General features: G+C 34.9%; 1 protein-coding gene across 1 annotated transcript; it reads left to right on the forward strand.

The window, feature by feature from the left end:
* The first annotated feature begins 9,121 nt into the window (after positions 1 to 9,121).
* LOC110654477 (uncharacterized) lies at positions 9,122 to 9,709 on the forward strand. Its single transcript, XM_021810484.2, has 2 exons — positions 9,122 to 9,402; positions 9,523 to 9,709. Exons 1-2 carry the CDS (start codon positions 9,122 to 9,124, stop codon positions 9,707 to 9,709), a joined length of 468 nt encoding a protein of 155 aa, XP_021666176.2.
* Positions 9,710 to 23,150: the final 13,441 nt, after the last annotated feature.

Here is a 23,150-nt window from a genome sequence, read left to right on the forward strand (position 1 = left end):
CTGCAATGGTACTGAAATTCTTAATAAATCTTCTATAGAAACTAGCTAGTCCATGAAAACTACGTACTTCAGATGCAGTCTTTGGAATGGGCCAATCTCTAATAGCTCTAATTTTTTCATCATCAACTTCAACACCATTAGCACTAATGACAAATCCTAAAAAGACAACCTTTTTCATGCAAAATGAACATTTCTTCAAGTTAGCATATAATTTTTCCTTTCTTAACACATCGAATCTGACCCTTAAATGATGCATATGTTCATTCATGCCTCTATCAGAAACCAATATATCATCAAAATAAACAACAACAAATTTTCCAATAAAAACACGCAACACATGATTCATCAATCTCATAAAAGTGCTAGGAGCATTAGTTAGACCAAAAGGCATCACTAACCACTCATATAGTCCATGTTTTGTTTTAAATGCAGTCTTCCATTCATCACCTACTTTCATGCGAATTTGATGATATCCGCTTTTCAAGTCAATTTTGGTAAAAACACAAGCACCACAAAGTTCATCCAACATATCATCCAATCTAGGTATAGGATGGCGATACTTTCTGATGATTTTGTTGACCGCCCCTACAATCCACACACATGCGCCATGTGCCATCTTTCTTTGGTACCAAAAGGACGGTACAAAGACAAGGGCTCATACTTTCTCTCACATATCCCTTAGCTAGCAATTCCTCAACTTGCCTTTGTAATTCTTTGGTTTCTTGAGGTTACTTCTATAGGCTGGACGGTTGGGAATAATCGCCTGTGTACAAAATCAATCTGTGCTCAATCCCTCGAATAGGTGGTAGTCCAGCTGGCATCTCCTCAGGTAGTACATCCTCATATTCCTGCAAAAGGGAGACAACAACGCTAGGCAAATTGGGGTCAAGGTCAGATGTGGATAAACAAGAGTCCTTAAACACAATTAATAACATTTGCTTGTTGGCAAACATGGCATTCCTCACATCTCTTCCTTTAGCATACAAGCTTAATTTTCTCTCCCCTCTTTCCGGACAGCTCTCCTTTTGCGCCGAAGATTCACCTTTTTCAAGCACTCTTGGAATGTTTTCTTTACTCTCTTTTCTTTCCTCACAACCACCCTTGTCTTGCTCACTCACAACATTTTCACTCAATTTCTTTTCACTCCTTCTTTTCTTCTCTGCTCTCTTTTCGGCCACTCTTGATTTTTCCTCACCCATTGCTTGCTTAAGCCTTGTTTGGTCTTCATAAATCTGTTTTGGTGTCATAGGTGCCAAAATGATTTTCCTTCCATTCATTTCAAAAGAATACCTATTTTTATACCCATCGTGGATCACCTTTCTATCAAATTGCCATGGTCGGCCAAGTAATAAATGGCCAGCTTGCATTGGAACCACGTCACACATAACCTCATCTTGATACTTTCCTATTGCAAAGGAAATCAATACTGCTTTGTTACTTTCACCTCACCACATTCATTCAACCACTGCAATTTATAGGGTCTAGGGTGTTTCAAGTCCTCAACTGAATCTGCACCAAAATAGTACTAGCAACATTGGCACAACTTCCCCCATCAATGATGACACTACAAGCTTTGTCTTGGATAAGACACCTTGTATGAAAAATTGTTTCTCTTTGCAATTCATCACCAACATCCTCCTTTACTTGAGTATTTAATGCTCTCATAATCACTAGAGCACTTCCTTCAAGACATATTCTACCTCTGCATCCTCCTCCCCAAGATGTGGAATCACTCACAATTTCCTCCTCTGTTTCTATCTCACCATTTTCTCTCATGACCATGACTCTCTTGTTAGGGCATTGAGAAGCTATGTGTCCACTGCCCAAACACCTAAAACACTTCACGTCTCTATTTCGGGTAGTAGTTGCAACCTCCTTTCCTTTACTTCCTACAAATTTCTTCTCCGCCTTCTTTTCCTTATCCTTATCCTCATTTTTCTTATAGTTGCTAAAAGCCTTTTCCCTATCCTCCTTCTTCCAGTTAGACTTCCAAGATGAAGAAGTACCTGCATTTCCTCCAAATTTTGACTTGCTTTTAAGTTGCCTTTCTACCTTCATAGCCATGTGGACCATATCCTCCAACTCAACATAGTGATGTAACTCAACAATATGAGCAATCTCCTTGTTTAGCCCATTCAAGAATCTAGCCATGGTGGCTTCTCTATCCTCCTCCACATTTGCTCTAATCATAGCAATTTCCATTTCTTTATGATAATCTTCAACACTTTTAGAACCTTGACTCAATCTTTGTAACCTCTGATGTAGCTCTCTATAGTAATGACTAGGAACAAATCTCTTCCTCATTATAGTTTTCATCTTACCCCAGGTTGCAATTGATTGCTCATAATTTCTCCTTCTACTAATCAACACTTGATCCCACCATACCAAAGCATAATCAGTAAATTCTACTGCTGCTAACTTTACTTTCTTTTCCTCTGAATAGTGATGACAATCAAACACAGCTTCTACCTTCCTTTCCCATTCAAGATACACATCCGCATCATTTTTCCTTGGAAAGAAGGGATGCTCATTTTAATACTTTTGATATTGTCATCTACCCTATTCCTCTCTCTTTCCTCTCTTCTTATCCTCCTATCCCCATTCCTCCTATCTTCAGCTCTTCTCTCATATCTATCCCTCCTAGGTCTTTCAACCTCAAAATCATAGTTATCAACCTCAACTTCATCAGATTCAACTACTGGAGGTACAAGAACCGTCCTATTTGGCCTTCTCTCATTTTGCCTATCTCTTTGCTCCAATCTTTCCAACCTATCTATGATTTCATTGCACACAACATTCATTCTTTCAAATTGTTGTCGATGACCTGCATGTAGAATGGATTTTCACCTTCCCCCTCACTACCATCACCCCTTCTAGACATGTTTTCAGACCTGCAAGAAAATGGTTAGTGTAAAGAAAACACCTCACTCGCTACCTTACGTGTTTACACTCAACAGAGGATACTCCACTCGTGTTTAACTCAACAAGGCTTTTTCCCTCTTATGAACTCACCACTCTGTGCCTTTTACCTCTCTTGGCTATGTCCACAAGTTCTTATCAAACTCAAGTAACTCAAACCAAGATCACCCACAAAAATTTAACACACAATAAAATTCTTGAACGTGACGGATCAAAACGAGTAATCAAGAAAACAATAATGTGATTCAAGAAGTCAAGAAAAGAAAAGCTCAAGTATGGAAATGTAATGCAATAGGAATCAAGAAAGAAGACACCAAAATAAAAGAGCAAGAAGTCGAAAAGAGACAACCTAAAGTAGAGATATTAAGCTTAAATATCCAAGTTTGCCACCAACTTATCACAATTACCAGATTCACACAATACACAAAGAATTTCATAAATTTAGGATCACCAAGCAAATGAGTGTATTTTGATCTGAAATTGAGTAGGAAAATGCAACCCAATACTGACTAATTGCTGCAAGAATTTCACGCTTTTCTTGACAGACTTACTATGTAAATCAAATATAATCGTGTCTCACGCAAATTTTTTGTTCCCCACACAAACGATTAAATTTTGAGCTGAAATTTAATTTGAGAATATCTCAAATGTGGCACAAATGGCTCAGTAAATTTTCAGAATTTGGTGATTTGCTATGTGAACTTAATTTGATCTGTCTGCAGAAAATTTTGGTTCTCCACACAAACGGATGAATTTTAAGCTGAAATTTAATTTGGGAACTACTGATATGGGGTATAAACACTTGGTAAATTTTCAGAAATTTCTGGGTATATTTCCTATGTGAACTTATTTTGATCGATTCACAAGAAAATTTTGGTTCCCACACAAACGGATGAATTTAAAGTGAAATTTAATATGGGAACTACTGATATGGGGTATAAACACCTTGTAAATTTTCAGGAATTTCTGGTCTATTTGCTATGTGAACATAATTTGATCGGTCCCAGCAAAATATTGGTTCAAGAAAACGATATCAAACAACCCCAAAATTTACACCCAACGTCTTAAACACACCCAAATAATCTTGGTGCGATTTCAGGCCAAATTGGTAAGCGAACTCAATGAACGAGATAATCTCTCATGCTTAATATCAAAATGAAGGAAGCAAAATGGATGGCTAGAATAATCGCTTTAGCTTGATTAACCCAAAACCCTAAGACAAACCCAACAAAACAAATTTTTAAACAAACAGTCCAACTAAACCCCAAGAGCCAAACAACAAATATGAAGAAGGTAAGAAACACAAAGAATAAAAAGCAAATAGAGAATCTACCTTGTTTGGATGTCCCTTTGCTCGATACCAAACCGATGTGAACCTTTAAGTAATTGATAACTTGAAAACCCACATTCAAGAATTAAATGAACAATATGGAAAGCACCAAATCAAGATGTATGAATTTGAATCTTTGAACCAGACAATCAGTTGTTGTGTAATTCAAAGAAAATATCGTAAATGGAATTCTTGACCTAATTCATATGGAGAATGAATAAACCAAGAATATTATGCACATTAAACCTTGCAAGATAGAATCTCGGCAAGTTAATGAGCTTCACAAGAACAAAGGCAACAGCCAATTACTCACTAGAGGAGCGAAACAATCTCTCATTAATTTTCAAGTGTGTCATCCACTCTGTCTTTACAATTGTATTTATAGCCTGTTGGCTTCAAAGTTAAAGACAAAAATATCCCTACTTTTGTAACAAATTAGGGAGCTTTAAGTCCAAACAAAAATTAATCTATCAAAAGACTAAAAACTCCTTACAAAAAGTAAATTTAATGCAAGACAAATAAGGGCATTTAAGTCCAAAAGAGAAATGGTTATAACAGATGGAATATTCCTTGAAAAAGGTGCCAGCAGATACATGTACATGGGTTGGATCTGGTGCATGCATGTCCACGGGTTATTCCATGTAATCTAATGCTCCATATGACACCTGGTCACTTCTAAGCATAATTTTCACCAAATTTAATCCTTTACATTTTTCTTCATGCCATTCCAGCTTATAATCCTTGCTCCTTATGATTTCACAAATTAAATTCTGAAGTGATTTAGCTCTAGCCCTAGTAATTGGACCTTGGATGAAATCCTTTGTTTTGGATGTAGCTTGATTCTCATCAAATTGTTTTAAGAAGGCTTATTGACTGGTGATTGGTGGGAGCTTGTTAAATGACATCACTATGATGTCAAAATTTGAGTTTTCTTTCATTTTTTTTCTTTTCTTTCCTACTCATTTTTAATTGAATTTTTAGCAATATTTGTTCATATTTTATGTCATATAATTTATTTACTTAAATAGACAAGTTGGTCAAAAATTGTCTCTAAAGGCGAAATGACCAAAATGCCCTCCGTTTGGCTTAAGGAGCCAAAATCATTTGTACCGATTGATAAAATTTTCTAAGCATTTTCTTGGCATTCTAATTCTATTGAAACCTCAATGACTATTCTCTGGAGTCCCAAAAATTACTTCACAGGATTCCCTTCGGGTTTAGGGTTACTACCTATGAAGATAGCAACTTCCCATTTGGGTCAGGCACCGGCTCATTTAACTTTGTTGTATTTCATTTATTAAATTTTTTTCTAAATTTTTCCTTACCATTATTTGGGTTATTTATGACTCTTCACTCTAGTTTACATATAGTTCCAGTTATTCTAGCTATCTGGACAGACATTGATCACCGGAATAATCGAATGCACGGACTAGCTAAAGTGAGGGTGTTACAAATTAAGGTCCCTTTGGCAAATCCCATATCGGCAAAGCACAGAGATGGTCTTGGGTTCTAAAAGTAATGATATATAAAATGGGAGAACTAATCACTAGAGGTGCCTTTTGGTGGAATGGCTTGGAGAGTTGGAAGAACTCAAGGGTTAAGCGTGCTCGCTTGAGAGAAATCCTAGGATGGGTAACCTCCTGGGAAGTTCTCCATTCCACCTATGGGACACACTGTGAGGCTTATGGCTAAAGCGGAAAATTCCTCCAGTAGTTGGAGCCTGATCGTTACAATTTTAATATCATATAATTAATTGTCATTTAGGTCAAAAATCAACTATGGGGTGAATTGACCAAAATGTCTTTTAATGGGTTATAGTCCATCCTTTTTTATTAATATTGATATTTTCTATAACCCAATGGTTACTTGATTTTTATTCTACTTATTTCCAATTTTTTTTTCATCTAGTTTTTTTAGTCCTCAAATTGGCTTTGAAGCTATTCACTGTCTGAAATTGGTACTATTCAGAGCTCAAGAAATTTGAGGCGTTAAATCGACACCTACAGTTTAGAGGGGTAGGAGACTTGGTAGGACAAAGGCAGCGAGTGGTTCACAGAAAGCTGCATCTAAGACAATAGAGAGACCTGAAGCAAGGGCACCAGCACGTGCCTATGCTATGAGACCTCATGAGGAGCAAGATTCACCAGATGTGATCTGGGGTACTTTCTCACTTTATGACTTGCTTGTTCATACATTGATAGACCCAGGATCCATGCATTCATATGTTTGCATTGACTTGTCTGTGGAAGAAGGAGTTCAAATAGATGAAACTGAATAAGATATCCTAGTTACTAACCCTTTAGGCCATAGTGTAGTAGTGAATAAGGTCTATAAGGGTTATCCCTTAAATATTCAGGGACATGAGTTTTTTGCTGATCTGATTGAGTTACCTTTCCATGAGTTCAATGTGATCTTGGGGATGGACTAGTTATCACATCACCAAGCTATAGTTAACTGTCGATTAAAGAGAATCACATTGAAAACTCCTGATAATAAAGAAATCACTATTGTGGGCGAAAGGACAGATTACCTATCTAATGTCATATTAGCTACTACTGCAAGGAGACTGATAAGGAAGGGCTGTGAAGCTTACTTGGCATATGTGGTTGATACTAGGCAAGCTAGACTTGACCTGAATGACATACCCATTGTATGTGAGTTTTCAGATGTCTACCCTGAGGAGTTACTTGGGTTACCACTAAAAAGGGAAGTAGCATTTGCTATAGAGGTTATGCTTGGTACAGCACCAATGTCTATTGCTCCTTACAGGATGGCACCCACTGAGCTGAAAAAGCTAAAAATATAGTTGCAAGAGTTTCTTGATAAAGGGTTTATATATCCTAGTGTGTGACCATGGGGAGCACCAGTGCTATTTATGAAAAAGAAAGATGGCATAATGAGACTACGTATTGATTACTGGCAACTAAATTAGGTCACTATGAATAATAAATATCCTTTGCCTAGGATAAATGATCTGTTTGATCAATTGAAAAAAACAGATGTTTTCTATAAGATTAACCCCCGATCGGGGTATCATCAGCTAAGGGTGAAGGAATCTGATGTGCCTAAGACAACATTCAAAACCCGGTATGGGCATTATGAGTTTTTAGTTATGGCATTTGGGCTAACTAATGCACCAACAGCATTCATGGACCTTATGAACTGTATCTTCATCCTTATTTGGATCAGTTTGTAGTGGTATTTATTAATAATATACTGGTGTATTCTAGAAACCGAGAAGTGCATGAAGAGCACTTAAGAGTTATGCTACAGACTTTGAAGGAGAATCAACTATATGTTAAGCTATCTAAATATGAGTTTTGGCTGTGTGAGATTTCTTTTCTAGGCCACATTATGTCAGTTGATAGGATAAGGGTGGATCCCAAAAAGGTCTAAGCTATTGTGGATTGGAAACCACTAAAGAATGTGACTAAAATTAGAAGCTTTTTGGGATTTGCTGGCTATTACAGGAGATTCGTAAAGGGATTTTCCCTTATAGCCTAGCCATTGACTAAGTTGCTGCACAAGAATGTCAAGTTTAAATGGAATGACAAATGTCAAGCCAGTTTTGATAAGTTGAAGACAATGCTTACAAAGGCACCCATTCTTACACAACCAATATCGGGGAAAGACTTTGTGATATATAGTGATGCCTTACACAATGGGTTAGGGTGTGTGCTATTGCAAGAAGGCAAAGTAGTTGCTTATGCTTCTAGGCAACTTAAGTCACATGAAAAGAACTACCCAACTTATGATTTAAAACTTGCAGTAATTATATTTGTATTGAAAATATGGAGGCATTACTTGTATGGTAAGAAGTGTTACATCTACAAGGATTACAAGAGTCTTAAATACTTGCCAACTCAGAAGGAGCTCAATCTGAGACAGAGGAGGTGGATAGAGTTCCTTAAGGATTATGATTGCATCATTGATTATCAACCTGGGAAGGCGAATGTAGTAGCAGATGCTTTGAGTAGGAAATCCATAGCAGCATTAAGATCATGGAATGCCTACTTGTCTTTAGTACAAGATGGAACTATTATGGCTGAGTTATAGGTGAAACCCAATTTGCTCCAGCAAGTGTAAAAGGCACAAAAATAAGACGAAAAGCTGGCAACCATTATAAGGCAAATACAAAAGGGGAAGGAAAGTGAATATCAGATCAAGGGAGATGGTTATTTGTACTATAAAGGGAGAATATGTGTACCTGATGATAGGGAAATTAAGAATAGCATACTTAAAGAAGCACATAGTAGCTTTCATGCTATGCATCTAGGGAGCACAAAGATGTACCAAGATTTGAAAGCTCAGTATTGGTGGCTTGGAATGAAAAAAGATATTGTGGATTATGTGGCAAAATGCTTGATATGCCAGTAAGTTAAGGTAGAGCACTAAGTCCCATCAGGGTTGTTACAACCAATAACAATACCAAAGTGCAAATGGGATTGCATCACCATGGAATTTGTTATTGGTCTCCCTCTTACATAGAAGAAGCATGATGCAGTGTGGGTGATAGTGGATAGATTGACTAAGTCCACTCATTTTCTACCAGTTAGAATGACTACTCATTAAAGAAGTTAGCAAAATTATATATAAATGAGATAGTTCGATTACATGGGGTGCTAGTATCCATCAGTTTAGGCAGAGACCCGAGGTTCACATCTAGATTTTGGAAGAAGTTACAGGAAGCCTTAGGTACACAATTGCATTTCATTACTACTTTCCATCCACAGCGGATGGTTAGTCAGAAAGGGTGATATAGGTACTGGAGGATATGCTTAGAAGCTGCATCATAGATTTGAAGGAAGTTGGAATAAATATCTTTCATTGATGGAATTTGCTTATAACAGCAGTTATTAATCAAGCATAAATATGGCACCATATGAGGCTTTATATGGAAGAAAATGTAGAACGCCTTTGTGTTGGACAAAACTTAGCGACGATAAGTTCATAGGGCCAGATTTGGTGAGACAAACAGAGGAGAAAGTGAAAATCATTCGAGATAGATTGAAGGCTGCCTCAGATAGATATAAGTCTTATGCAGATTTGAATAGGAAAGACATTGAGTATGAGGTCAGTGATAAGGTATTTTTGAAAGTATCACCATGGAAGAAAGTCCTCAGATTTAAAAAAAAGGGTAAGTTAAGCCTAAGGTATATCGGTCCATATGAAATTATCAAACGTGTGGGTCCAGTAGACTATAGGCTAGCTTTACTACAAGAGCTGGACAAGATAGATAACGTGTTCAATGTATCAATGCTGAGGAGATACAGATCAGATCCCTCACATGTCTTGTACATAGAGACTATTGAAGTACAACCTGATTTAACATATGAGGAGGAGCCAGTACAGATCTTGGAATGGGAAATTAAGGAGCTAAGGAATAAGAAGATTCTACTGGTGAAAGTACTATTTGCTGGATTTGCAACCACCGTAGGTGCATGTTTTGCTAACAAGTAATAAAGTGATAAGTAAAGTATCGTTCCCACGAGGAGTTAAAGACGTAAGTACTAAACTACACAATAATTTTAACTGTTTAAACTGCCAAAGTGGTGAGAGAGAATTCTAACTAAGATAAAATAACTATTAAGAATCAAATAGAGTAATTCTGAAGGCTTAAGGAGAATTCTAATTATTAGAACAATTCTGGAATTTCAGATTTCACACCTTTACCTTGTTATAGTTTTAATCTTGCTTATTCAATGGATTAAGTGTTTGTCTCTTTGATGGAAATTAATCTTAAGGTATCTTAAATCCTCTCTCAAGGTATCTAAGCTGTATTTGAAGGAGCGGAAGCATGAAATACACAAGTTTATACCATTGAATTCAAAAAATTTTCACCTAGGGTCACATGCATCATGCAAGATTTATTTTTATCTATTTGATTTCAATGATAAACAAAATATTAAAACTCTTTTAATATGTTTTTGGAACTATATTTTCTATTTAAAATTTTAGAATTAATCAGATTAATTTTAGAACCCTAGATTAAATAAAAAACAAATACACTAACCTCTTGATGCACTGCAGCGTATTTGTGCCTTTTGGAATGCGTCATTAGGACACCAGATGTTGTCCCTTTAGCTTGTCCACACCAAGATCACCTATGGCAGCCCTTGAATAGCTTCTAAAAACTTTTTCTATTAATTATAAAATCAAGTTTTGCCTTTTAAGAGATTAAAGATGTAAACAGGACACTAGAAACAATTTCTAATATTTTTAATTCAAGAGATTGTTTGCTAATCTCTTGGAATTGGTGAGAGATGAAGAAGAAGAGAGAACGGGAGCTTCAAGGGTGGGGGCATAAAGGAGGCAGCAGCTGATTGTTATTTTTTTCTTCTTTTCATAATAATACTTTTATAGCTAGGTCACCACTTAAACCCTTGCCACATGTCACCTTCTGATTGGTTATAGGTTTAATTGACCCAATCACATTGTGCCAAGTGTCAATCCCATATTTAATCTTAATTTTAATAATCTTACATGATTAAAAGACATTTGGCAGGCTTATGTGTAGTGCCATGTGTCACCATCACATGGTGCGACATGTCACCCTGTGAAATGACCAAAATGCCCCTGTGTCTTAATTTTGAGTTCTCAATCTAAAACAATTATTTCTCTTCTTCTAATCAATTTATATCAAATATAAATTAATTAATTTCTCATTAATTAAATTCATATTTAAAAACTTTAAATATAAATTTAACTTATACTATACATCCAATAATCTAGATTTGGTTTCAAGCCATGCTAGGGACTTTGCAATCTAATTGCAAACCAAACCTATTTAATTAATCAATTAAACTCTTTAATTAATTAATTAAATCATATTAAATTTGGTGATTACTTGTGTTTGTGTGTGACTTAATAGGCTCATCACTAATTGGCAATGAAATATGATATCAACTCTTAATATCATCAGAACTCTTTCTTACCATAAATGATTTCTATAAATCATTTTATGCACCTCATAAACCATGGTTAACACCTAGCATAGCATGCCATGGCCACCCAATCAGTAATAAGGTTTACCTTAAATGAACATATAATCATATGTTACGATGCTCTAGAATCTCTCTATTACAAAATCCTAATTTAAGCTGGAGTCATGGTTTATGTCAAACCCCATTTGCTATGAATATTATGTTCTCTTTTAATTCCAGTTCTTGATTAAAAAGATTTTCTCATCAGAAACTCTTTTCTGATTAAATCTATCTGTCCTGGCAGGAACTTGAAATATCAAGAATAATTAAATGAACATAGGATTTTATCCCTATTTACTTAGAGGAACATATTCCATCTTGATCAACACCGACCTCCATATATAACTAGTAGGAGCCAACACATGCCCATATACCCATACATAGAACAAGTATGAAAGCAGTATCAAACTCAAACCACCTATATACAAGATAACTGTGCCATCTCAGGTCTAAAGATTGTATGCACTGATATGATTTATGACAATACATTGACAAGAGTAAACTCCATGTGCTTGTCATAAGTGTCACTAGTTCGACCGACTTATCATGTATAAGTGCCTATCATGTTTGTCATATGGTATGAGACTCACCATTCTATCTTATTTATATCTCATATAAATAACTTGGCAACAAACATGAATACGATCTTTCTGGATAAGTCATGTCCTTATTATGAAGTGTATCCTCAATTGTGAACCTATTTATGATACTTTGTGCTAGAGATACTGTCACTCATATTCTTAACAACTTTAGAATTTCTAACAAAATATCAATGGACCTTTTCTATTACACATAAATATATTATGTAAACGAAAAAGTGGAAATGCCTTTTATTAATAAAAACATGTACAAGATACATACTAAATGATATGTTTTAGGGCATACTACTAACAATCTCCCACTAGCACTAGAGCCATTCATTATAATATCTTAGATCCATCTTCTCAAGATGTCGGTCTAGCTGAGTTTGTGACATAGGCTTACTGCATAGATCAGCTGGATTTTCAGCTAATGCTATTTTTTGCATGGCTACATCACCTCGCCCAACTATTTCTCTGATAATGTGGTAGCGCCTTTCTATGTGTTTGGATTTCTGGTGAGACCGAGGTTCCTTAGCCTGTATGACTGCTCCATTGTTGTCACAGTGTAGTGGAACTGCTGACTCAATGGAAGGAACTACTACAAGTTCTGTCATGAACTTCTTTATCCAAATAGCTTCCTTTGTAGTAGCATCTAATGCAGCAATATACTCAGCCTTGGTAGTGGAATCTACAGTTGTGCTCTGTTTCGAACTCTTCCAACTGAATGCACCTCTATTACAAATGAACACATACCCAGAGGTAGACTTTCTATCATCAATATCTGATTGAAAATCAGAATCAGTATAACCATCTAATTGCAAGTCTCCACCTCCATAGATCAAGAATAAATCCTTAGTTCTTCTCAAGTACTTAAGGATATTCTTGACAGCTATCCAGTGTTCCAAACCTATATTGGATTGATACCTGCTAGTCAAACTAACAGCATATGCAATATTTGGCCTAGTACATAACATTGCATACATTAAACTTCCAATAGCCGAAGCATATAGAATCCTGGCCATTTTATCTCTTTCTTCAGATGTCTTTGGAGACATCTCTTTAGAAAGGTGGATACCATGTCTCACTGGTAACAATCCTCTCTTGGAATCAAGCATGTTAAACCTCTTTAACACCTTTTCCAAGTATAGACTTTGGGATAAACCAATTATTCTTTTTGTTCTATGTAACACCCATATGTTCGATAGTGCGTTCTACTGTTTTGATGACCAGTGTTTGTCCGAACAGTTAGGATGCCTAGAACTAAATTTAAATATTTGTGAGAAGACATAAAATAATGAAATACAAGAAAGGAAAATACAAGAAAAACAAAGGGAAAATAATAGTAATGAAATGAAACTAAGTTAAACGAGCCAGCACCGCAGCGATGGGTGATCGCACAGGGAACCCTCAGAATTTAGTTTCGAGACATAATTAAAGACTTATTGGAGTATACATGTCATTAGAAATATTAAGGAAAAATTAATTAATTAGTACAAAGAAAAATAAGAAATCGAGAAAACGATAAAACTCAGTATTACCGAAAAATCAGGAATGCAACCTGAATATGAGCATTGTGATCATTTGACATCCCGAGTTGCCTTTTGACCTAAATTTTCATTAAAAATAAATGATATTGCATTTAGAAAATGTCGTGAAAAATTAAAATGCGATACAATATGTAAATAGTAAAAGAAATGAGGCTAAATGTTGAAATTGTGAAACTTTTGATTAAACAAATATTATAACTTCATTAGTGCTCCATTAACATCACCTAAGTGGACTTTTAATTAGCCTTTGGACAGAAAATTCTATCATCTTCAACCTTGGGACAACTAGCCGAAACCAACTTTAGAGAAAACCTCCACGGTCGAATGTAAGGGAGCTTCATGCAACTAACCTTAAGCCACCATTTCCACTAGGTTCCTTCATTAAAGTTAATTCTCACCTTGCAAGGAAGAGTTTGATAGCAATTTTAAGAAGTTTAGTGAGGCTTTGATCAAGCTTCAAAAGTGGTAAGTGAGTATTTTTCATTCTTGTTTCATTAAACTTTGAGTGGATGTTGTAGGGAGTTGATTTATGGAAGAATTTTTCATGTTCGATGAATTATTGGAGTTGAGCCATTTCGGCAGCCATGAAACCTCACCATGAATAGCTTGTCCTTTCATGTAAACAATTGTATTGAAGTTGAATTCCATGTGTAAGCTTGAAAAGTGAAAATGGAAGTTGATGGGTATGTGTAAACTTGTGGCAGCCTCATGAAGAAGATTGAAGTGTTTAAGTTCATGAAATATTGTTGAATTATGTTGCTTATGTTGGCAGCACGTGTATGTAAATAATTGTTTGGATTTGGACTTGTAAATGGGGTATGTTCATGTGGTTAAATTATGTAAATGAACTTTGGAAAATTCTGAGTTATAATGTGTACATTGAGAATGGTTACAAGCTGTCCAAAATGACCAAAATGTGTTGTTAAGTATGTTAATGTTATGGTACCAAATCAGAATTGGCATGAAAGGTAAACTTGGTAAGTATAGAATGTGTAATTGGTAAGTGATGAACAATGTGTAATAGGGCAGTGTATATTTTAGCTTGGAACCATAAGTGTGTGACTCCAATTGGTATGAGACCAATTGGAGGTGAAACTAGGCACAAAATGTGCCAACTTTCATGAAGGAAGCTTACCTAAATTCTGCCTAGACGGTGACTTGAAAAATGACCAAATTCGAATTAGTGACTTGAAAGCCTAAAAATTAACCATTTGGGCAGTAGTTAGTTTTTTTACCATAACTTACTCAAAATAGGTCCAAATGACCTAAAATTTTTACCATGAATAGTTTAGACATAGATCTACAATTCTTATGAAGATACCAAAGCCCAGAAATGGCCACAACCAAGCCAAATAGCTTGCACAAATTTAGGTACAAAAACTGGCCGAACCAAAAGTGACCTAAAAATGACCTAAGCCTACCATTTTATTGCATTCTGTCCAGCATTGGTAAATTGACCATATCTTGGTCTACACATCTCAGAATGACCTGAAATTTTGCCCCGTGTGCAATAAGACATAGACCTACAAGTTTGTAGTTTGGACCGAAACCAGAAAACTGAGGAAACTAGGTCATCCGGCTAGGTCAAAATAGTACGCCGAAATCCGGTAAATTGCAATAAAATGCAATACACTTGGAAATGAAATTGGTAACATATACCAACACTAAAGGGCTATAAAATGTGACATATTGGTAACATTAGAATTGACTCACTTAGAGTGCATCCAGGGTCAACATTATAGGTTGACTAATGAAAAGAATTGAAAGGAATATTACTAAGAAAATTTAAATATTGGATTTTATTATTAGAAACAAATTCATTGAGTACTGAAACACTTTAAATTGTGTATTTCAGTTGAAAAGGTTATTGAGAAGCGTAAGAAACATTGAGTCAAGGCCTAAAAGCGACTCAAACCAGGTCTGTGCACAATACTTTTTATATTCACTGCTTTTACCATAAAATTTATTTGGAGAAATGAGTTATGAATAATTTTTTATTGTTTTGGCTTTGGCAATCTTAATTGGAAATTATTGTGTTGCCTACTTTGCAAATGGAAATTTTGAGATAAAATGTAATTTGTGGTTTATATGAAATATTGTGATTTGGAATTGTTTTGATTCATACGTGGCATGAAAATATTACTATGTTCCTCCTCTATTTATGGGGTGAGTGTGATTATATTCCTCCCTCTTTGACTTGCCAGTCTGAGTTGAGTGTGGATGAGTACTCATTATCTAGCTAGCTTCCTCCCTCATTGATTTTGATTAGTGGGGTGAGTGTGCCTTGTCGTGGTGTACAACACGGTATGTTCGAAAAAGTTTGTGTCATGACCTAAGTTGTGTTATTGATTGGCAACACTGTGTTATTCAATTATTTGATCAAATTTGTGTTATATGAGTTTTGAAAGTTGTGGCATGAAATTGTGAATTATTTGAATTGTAAATTATCAATAAAAGTTTTATATACCGCATTTTAAATTGTTATGGTGCACCACTGCGTAAATTTTACTCAACAATAGCTTTTTCATTGCTGTCGCAGGTAGACAGATGGACAGAGCAGCAGAGTAGGCTGCTTGTGCTACATTTTGAGATTTCACTGGGTATATCGAGTATATCATATTGTGTAGTTTTTTGTGGTAATGTATGTGCACTGTATGTATATATTGTACTTGATCTTGAGCAGTTATAAACTAAAATTGTAAATTATTTTGGCTTGTCAAAGTATTGTGATAAATTTATCTTATCTCAGCTTTTGGAAATACTGGAAAATTAATTGTTGAACTGAGTTGATAATGTTGAGAAATTTATTGTGTTGAACAAATTATTGGAGTTTGGGATTGAGGAATTATATAATTGAAGTGCTTTTTACAGGTTTTTGAAGAACTGTTTTATTCAAATTATAGATGGCACTCTGCTAAAATTTTTACAGAAATTATTAATACTTCAAATGTGTTATTTGGTTTCACTTCAGTTAAAATTTTTTTTTTTATACCTATCAATAGTGCTCACTACTGTAAAAAGAAGTAAGATAAGTTTTAAAATCCCTTATAGTGTATTTAATGAGTTATCAGTAGACGAAGTTGGTAATTCATTAGGTATACTACGGGATCATGTTATGCCTTATGGAGGGGTAGGGTGTAACACATATCTCTATAGATACGAATCCCAAAAATATACATTGTCTCCCCTAAGTCTTTCATGGAGAATGTATTTGACAACCATACCTTTACAGTTGTCAACATACCTGTATCATTACCCATCAACAGTATATCATCCACATATAAGACAAGGAAAGTGATAGCACTATCACTAACCTTCTTATATACACATGGCTCATCCTCATTTTTGATAAAACCAAATGATTTAATGGCTTCATCAAAATGGATGTTCCAACTCCTCGAAGCTTGTTTCAACCCGTAAATGGATCGCTTTAGCTTGCATACCTTGGAACCATCTTGGGATTCAAAACCCCTAAGTTATTCCATGAAAATGTTTTCTTCAATGTATCCATTGAGAAAAGTTTTTTTGACATCCATTTGCCAAATCTCATAATCATAGTATGCAGCTATTGCTAATAGAATCCTAATTGATTTAAGCATGGCAACAGGCGAGAAAGTCTCCTCATAGTCGATTCCTTGCCTTTGGCGAAACCCTTTCGCTACTAGCCTTGCCTTATAGGTCTCTACCTTTCCATAAAAATCAATTTTCTTCTTGAAAACCCATTTGTTCCTTATAGGTACAATACCTTCAGATGGGTCAACAAGATCACAAACTTGATTCTTATATATGGAATTAATCTCGGATTTCATAGCATTAATCCTTTTTTGAAGAGTCTATATCTGATCGAGCTTCTTCATAGATAAGTGGATCATCTCCATGATCTACTTCTTTATGAGTAGATAACTCTTGTTCTTCTTCATGAAGGAAATCATATCTCACTGGTGAGTGAGAAACCCTGGTTGTTCTACGAGGAATAGTTGTAGATGTTTCATTAATGGGTGTAGTTTGACTAGATGGATGTATATCCATCTGATCTGTTGGTTAGTCAGAATTCTCCAATTCTAATTCTATTTGCCTTCCTTTGCCTCCTTCTTGAATAAACGGTTGTTCAAGAAATGTGGCATCTCTACTTACCCCAACCTTTTGTGAAGTATGCAAATAAAAATAATATCCAAAACTATCTTTTGGATATCCAACAAATTGACCCTTTTTTGATTTGGTTTTCAATATATCAGTGTCCAGGTTTTTAATATAAGCTGGACAACCCCAAATCTTAACATGCTTAATACTTGGTTTTCTTCCATGCGATATCTCATAAGGTGTGGAAGAAACTGATTTTGATGGAATCCTATTCAGAATATACAAAGCTGATTCTAATGCAAATCCCCAAAAGGAGATTGGCATATCAGTATAGCTCATCATACTACGTACCATATCCAATAGGGTACAATTTCTCCTTTCAGATACATCATTCAGCTGTGGTGTTTATGAAGGCGTTAGCTGGGAAACAATGCCGTGCTCTCTTAAGTATTCATCAAATTTAGTACTCAAATATTCACCTCCACGATTTGATCAAAGGGCTTTAATACTCGTTCCTATTTGATTTTCTACTTCAGATTTAAATTCTTTGAACTTTTCAAAGGATTCATGTTTGTATTTCATCAAATACAAATACCCAAACCTTGTTTTATCATCAGTAAAGGTAATAAAATAATGAAAACCGCCTCTAGCCATTTCCTTAAATGGACCAGATACATCACTATGTATTAGCTCCAAAATATTTTCAACCCTTAGCCCTTGTCCAGCAAAGGGTGATCTAGTCATTTTGTCCTGAAGGCAAAATTCACAAGTTGGAGTAGGCTCAAAGCCCAATGAGGATAGAATCCCTATTTTCTCCAGTTTTGCAATCCTATCTTCTGCAACATGACATAACCTTAAGTGCCAAATATATTTTGAACTTGAGTTGGTTTTCACCATGGCATTGCATTCATTTAGATCACTTGCATTCATTTTGTGTTTGTCATTATTATCCAAATAATAAAGACCATCATTCATATAACCTGAACCAACATATTTATTTCCAAAATAAATATTGCAAACATCATTTATGAACTGAAATTCACAGCCATTTCTAGTCAAACTAGATATAGAAATGATGTTCTTAAAACCATCAGGTACATATAAAATATTATCCAAACACAAAACATGTCCAAACATGTAAAAAGATTTAGATCCTATGGCTAAAGCTTCAATAGTTGAGCCATTGGTAATCCGGACTCTAACATCTTGAGAACGCAAGCTGCTACTATTTACTAGTTCCTGCATATCATGAGAAATGTGAGAACTGGCACCAGTATCTAAAACCCAAGCTGTAGATGAACTATGAGTATCATCAGAATCTAAATAACAAGATATGGGCATACCTTCCGAAGGTCTATCCTTCTTGTCCTTTAGAGAAGCAAGATACTCTAGGCAGTTCCTTTTCTAGTGCCCATCCTTCTAGCAGTGGAAACACTTTCCTTTGCCTCCATCAGGTTTAGTCTTCCCTTTCTGTTTAGCTATTTTCTTGAAGGACCAGGAATCTGAGATTTCTTTTTCTTATTGCCCTTCTTCTTGTTAGACTTTCCAGTAGAAGAAGATGCAATCAAAGCTACCTCTTTTCCTTTATTGCCCGGCATATTCTTTTGGGCAATAACTAGCATGTTGAGTAAACCAGCCAAGGTGCATTCCTGTTTAGTCATATGGAAATTTGTCATAAAATTCCCAAAACACTCAAGAAGGGAATGAAGGATCAAATCCATCTATAGTTGGAAATCCATGTTGAAGTTAAGATGTTCCAGCTGCTCAATTAGCCGAATCATCTTGTGGACACGATCCCCAATATTCTGTCCCTCAGACCTCCTTATGCAGAATAGCTGTCTAGATATCTCATACCTAGCATTCCTGTAATGCTCACCGTACAACTCTTGTAGGTGAAGGAGGATCTCACTCGCACTCTGCATGTTCTCATGCTACTTCTGTAACTCATTACTCATGGAAGCAAGCATGTAACACTTAGCTCTCATATCATGCTCCTTCCTCTTGTCCTAAGTTTCATGTTCCTCTTGAGTTGCCTCTGGAGGTAAGGGACCAGGAACATTTGAGTCTAGAACATATCCTATATGTTCAAGGTTCAAGACAAGTTTCAAATTTCTTAGCCAATCAGAGAGATTAGGTCCTGTCAACTATTGCGATCAAGTATGCTTGCAAGGATATTAGATGGTGCTTCCATGAGTAATGAGTTACATAAGCAGCATGAGAACATGCAGAGTGCAAGTGAGATCCTCCTTCACCTACAAGAGTTGTATAGTGAGCATGTAACACTTAGCTCTCATATCATGCTCCTTCCTCTTGTCCTAAGTTTCATGTTCCTCATGAGTTGCCTCTGGAGGTAAGGGACCAGGAACATTTGAGTCTAGAACATATCCTATATGGTCAAGGTTCAAGACAAGTTTCAAATTTCTTAGCCAATCAGAGAGATTAGGTCCTGTCAACCTATTGTGATCAAGTATGCTTGCAAGGATATTAGATGGTGGTGGTTGTTCTGTGCTCATTATTATCTGAAAATTAACTGCAGAAAAATAACCAGATTAATTAGTAAATATTCAACTTGAAAATCCATATTTGAATATGATTCAAATAAATTTAAAAATTCAGATTTGAATCACATTCAAATAATTTAAAAAATTAGATTTGAATCACATTCAAACAACCTTAAAAATTTAGATTTGAATGACATTCAAACAATTTTTAAAAATCAGATTTGAATCACATTCAAACAATTTTTAAAATTTCAGATTTGAATATTATTCAAACAACTTTAAAAATTCAAATTTGAATATGATTCAAACAACTTTAAAAATTCAGACTTGAATCACATTCAAATAACTTCTAAAATTCAGATTTGAATCACATTCAAATAATTTTTAAAATTCTGACTTGAATCAAAATTTAATTGTATGATTAAAACTACTAATTAAACACTTTAATTAGTCATAGGATAGGTCTTAGATCATACAATAATTGCAAAAGTTAAAACCAAACCTTGTGCACCAATGAAGGCCAAAGATGGCGCACCAATGATGGTGTTCATCAAGCATGCCGCCACACATCTATTGCAACAAGCAATGGATAAATCATCTCATGATCAAAACACACAATTAAATCATATAAATAACAATCTAAATGGCAAATATAGTGGCTCTGATACCAATTGATGGAGCGGAAGCATGAAAAACACAAGTTTATACCATTGAATTCAAAAAATGTTCACCTAGGGTCACATCCGTCATGCAAGATTTATTTTTATCTATTTGATTTCAATGATAAACAACATATTAGAACTCTTTTAATATGTTTTTGGATCTGTATTTGCCATTTAAGATTTTAGAATTAATCAGATTAATTTTAGAACCCTATATTAAATTAAGAACAAATACACTAACCTCTTGATGCACTGCAGTGTATTTGTGCCTTTGGAATGCGTCTTTAGGACACCAGATGTTATCCCTCTAGCTTTTCCACACCAAGATCACCTATGGCAGCCCTTGAATAGCTTCTAAAGCTTTTTCTATTAATTAGAAAATCAAGTTTTGCCTTTTAAGAGATTAAAGATGTAAATAGGACACTAGAAACAATTTCTAGTATTTTTAATTCAAGAGATTGTTTGCTAATCTCTTGGAATTGGTGAGAGATAAAGGATAAGAGAGAATGGGAGCTTCAAGGGTGGGGGCACAAAGGAAGCGGCAGATGATTGTTAATTTTTTTCTTTTCATAACAACACTTATATAGCTAGGTCACCACTTAAACCCTTGCCACATGTCACATTCTGATTGGTTCTAGATTTAATTGACCCAATCACATTGTGCCAAGTGTCAAACCTATATTTAATCTTAATTTTAATAATCTTACATGATTAAAAGACATTTGGCAAGCTTATGTGTAGTGCCATGTGTCACCATCACATGGTGCAACATGTCACCCTGTGAAATGACAAAATGCCCCTGTCTTTCAAATTTGAGTTCTCAACGCAAAATAATTATTTCTCTTCTTCTAATCAATTTATATTAAATATAAATTAATTAATTAATTAATCTCTTTTAATTACTTTCTCATTAATTAAATTCATATTTAAACACTTTAAATATAAATTTAACTTATATTATATATCTAATAATCTATATTTGGTTTCAAGCTATGCTAGGAACTTTGCAATCTAATTGCAAATCAAACCTATATAATTAATCAATTAAACTCTTTAATTAATTAACTAATTAATTAAATCATATTTAATTTAGTGATTACTTGTGTATGTGTGTGACTTACTAGGCACATCACTAATTGGCAATGAGATATGGTATCAACTCTTAATATCATCATAACTCTTTCTTACCATAAATGATTTCTCTAAATCATTTTATGCACCTCATAGACCATGGTTAACACCTAGCATAGCATGCCATGGCCACCCAATCAGTAATAAGGTTTACCTTAAATGAACCTATAATTATATGTTACCATGCACTAGAATCTCTCTGTTATAAAATCCCAATTTAAGCTGGAGTCATGGTTTATGTCAATCCCCATTTGCTATGAATATTATGTTCTCATTTAATTCCAGTTCTTGATTAAAAAGATTATCTCATCAGAAACTCTTTTCTGAATAAATCTATCTATCCTGATGAGGAACTTGAAACATCAAAAACAATTAAATGAAAATAGGATTTTATCCCTATTTACTTAGAGGAAAAGATTCCATCTTGATCGACACCTACCTCCATATATAACCAGTAAGAGCCAACACGTGCCCATATACCCATACACAATACAAGTATGAAAGCAGTATCAACTCAAACCACTTATATACAAGATAACTGTGCTATCTCAGGTCTAAAGATTATATGCACTGATATGATTTATGACAATACATTGACAAGAGTAAACTCCATGTGCTTGTCATAAGTGTCACTAGTTCGACCTACTTATCATGTATAAGTGCCTATCATGTTTGTCATATGGCATGAGACTCACCATTCTATTTTATTTATATCTCGTATAAATAACTTGGGAACAAACATGAATACAATCTTTCTGGATAAGTCATGTCCTTATTATGAAGTATCCTCGATTGTGAACCTATTTATGATACTTTGTGCTAGAGATATTATCACTCATATTCATAATAACTTAAGAATAGAATTTCCAACAAAATATCAATTGACCTTTTCTATTACACATAAATATATTATGTAAATAGAAAAGTGGAAATGCCTTTTATTAATAAAAATATGTGCAAGATACATACTAAATGATATGCTCTAGGGCATACTACTAACAGTATTTCAATTAGAGCTAAACTTTACTTTCGTTGGTGATTAGTCTTAATCAAAACCCTTTAAGATCTATGATTAATTCTTAGAATTCCACAAAGGTTATCAGCCTATCTCTAGGTCAGACTTCCTAGGTTCAAAACCCTAATTTTCAAATACTAATCTTCACCTTTCAGTTCTTTAATTAGTATCTTAGATTATAACTAGGTGGGTACCAACACATAGCTTGCATTAGCACAAAAGATTGAATCAAAGAAAAAAACTCAATTCCATTAAATAAAACTCAATATATATCCATGACAAGAGTTAAAAGTGCTACTTTTAGTTCCAGAATTTAAGGAACTACTCACTCATGGTGAGTTTGATAAACATGATGAAGTAAAAAAAAAATAAAAGCATATAAAAACAAAAGAACAGAGGGA

Source organism: Hevea brasiliensis, chromosome 10 (assembly GCF_030052815.1).
Source record: "Hevea brasiliensis isolate MT/VB/25A 57/8 chromosome 10, ASM3005281v1, whole genome shotgun sequence".
NCBI lineage: Eukaryota > Viridiplantae > Streptophyta > Magnoliopsida > Malpighiales > Euphorbiaceae > Hevea > Hevea brasiliensis.

What these genes read in the sequence shown, in the direction of transcription:
- LOC110654477 (XM_021810484.2), top strand. Translation starts at nt 9,122, where the DNA reads ATGGCACCATATGAGGCTTTATATGGAAGAAAATGTAGAACGCCTTTG. An exon ending in AAGGGTAAGTTAAGCCTAAG is followed by an intron (nt 9,403 to 9,522) that starts GTATATCGGTCC and finishes GAGGAGATACAG; the next exon opens with ATCAGATCCCTCACATGTCT.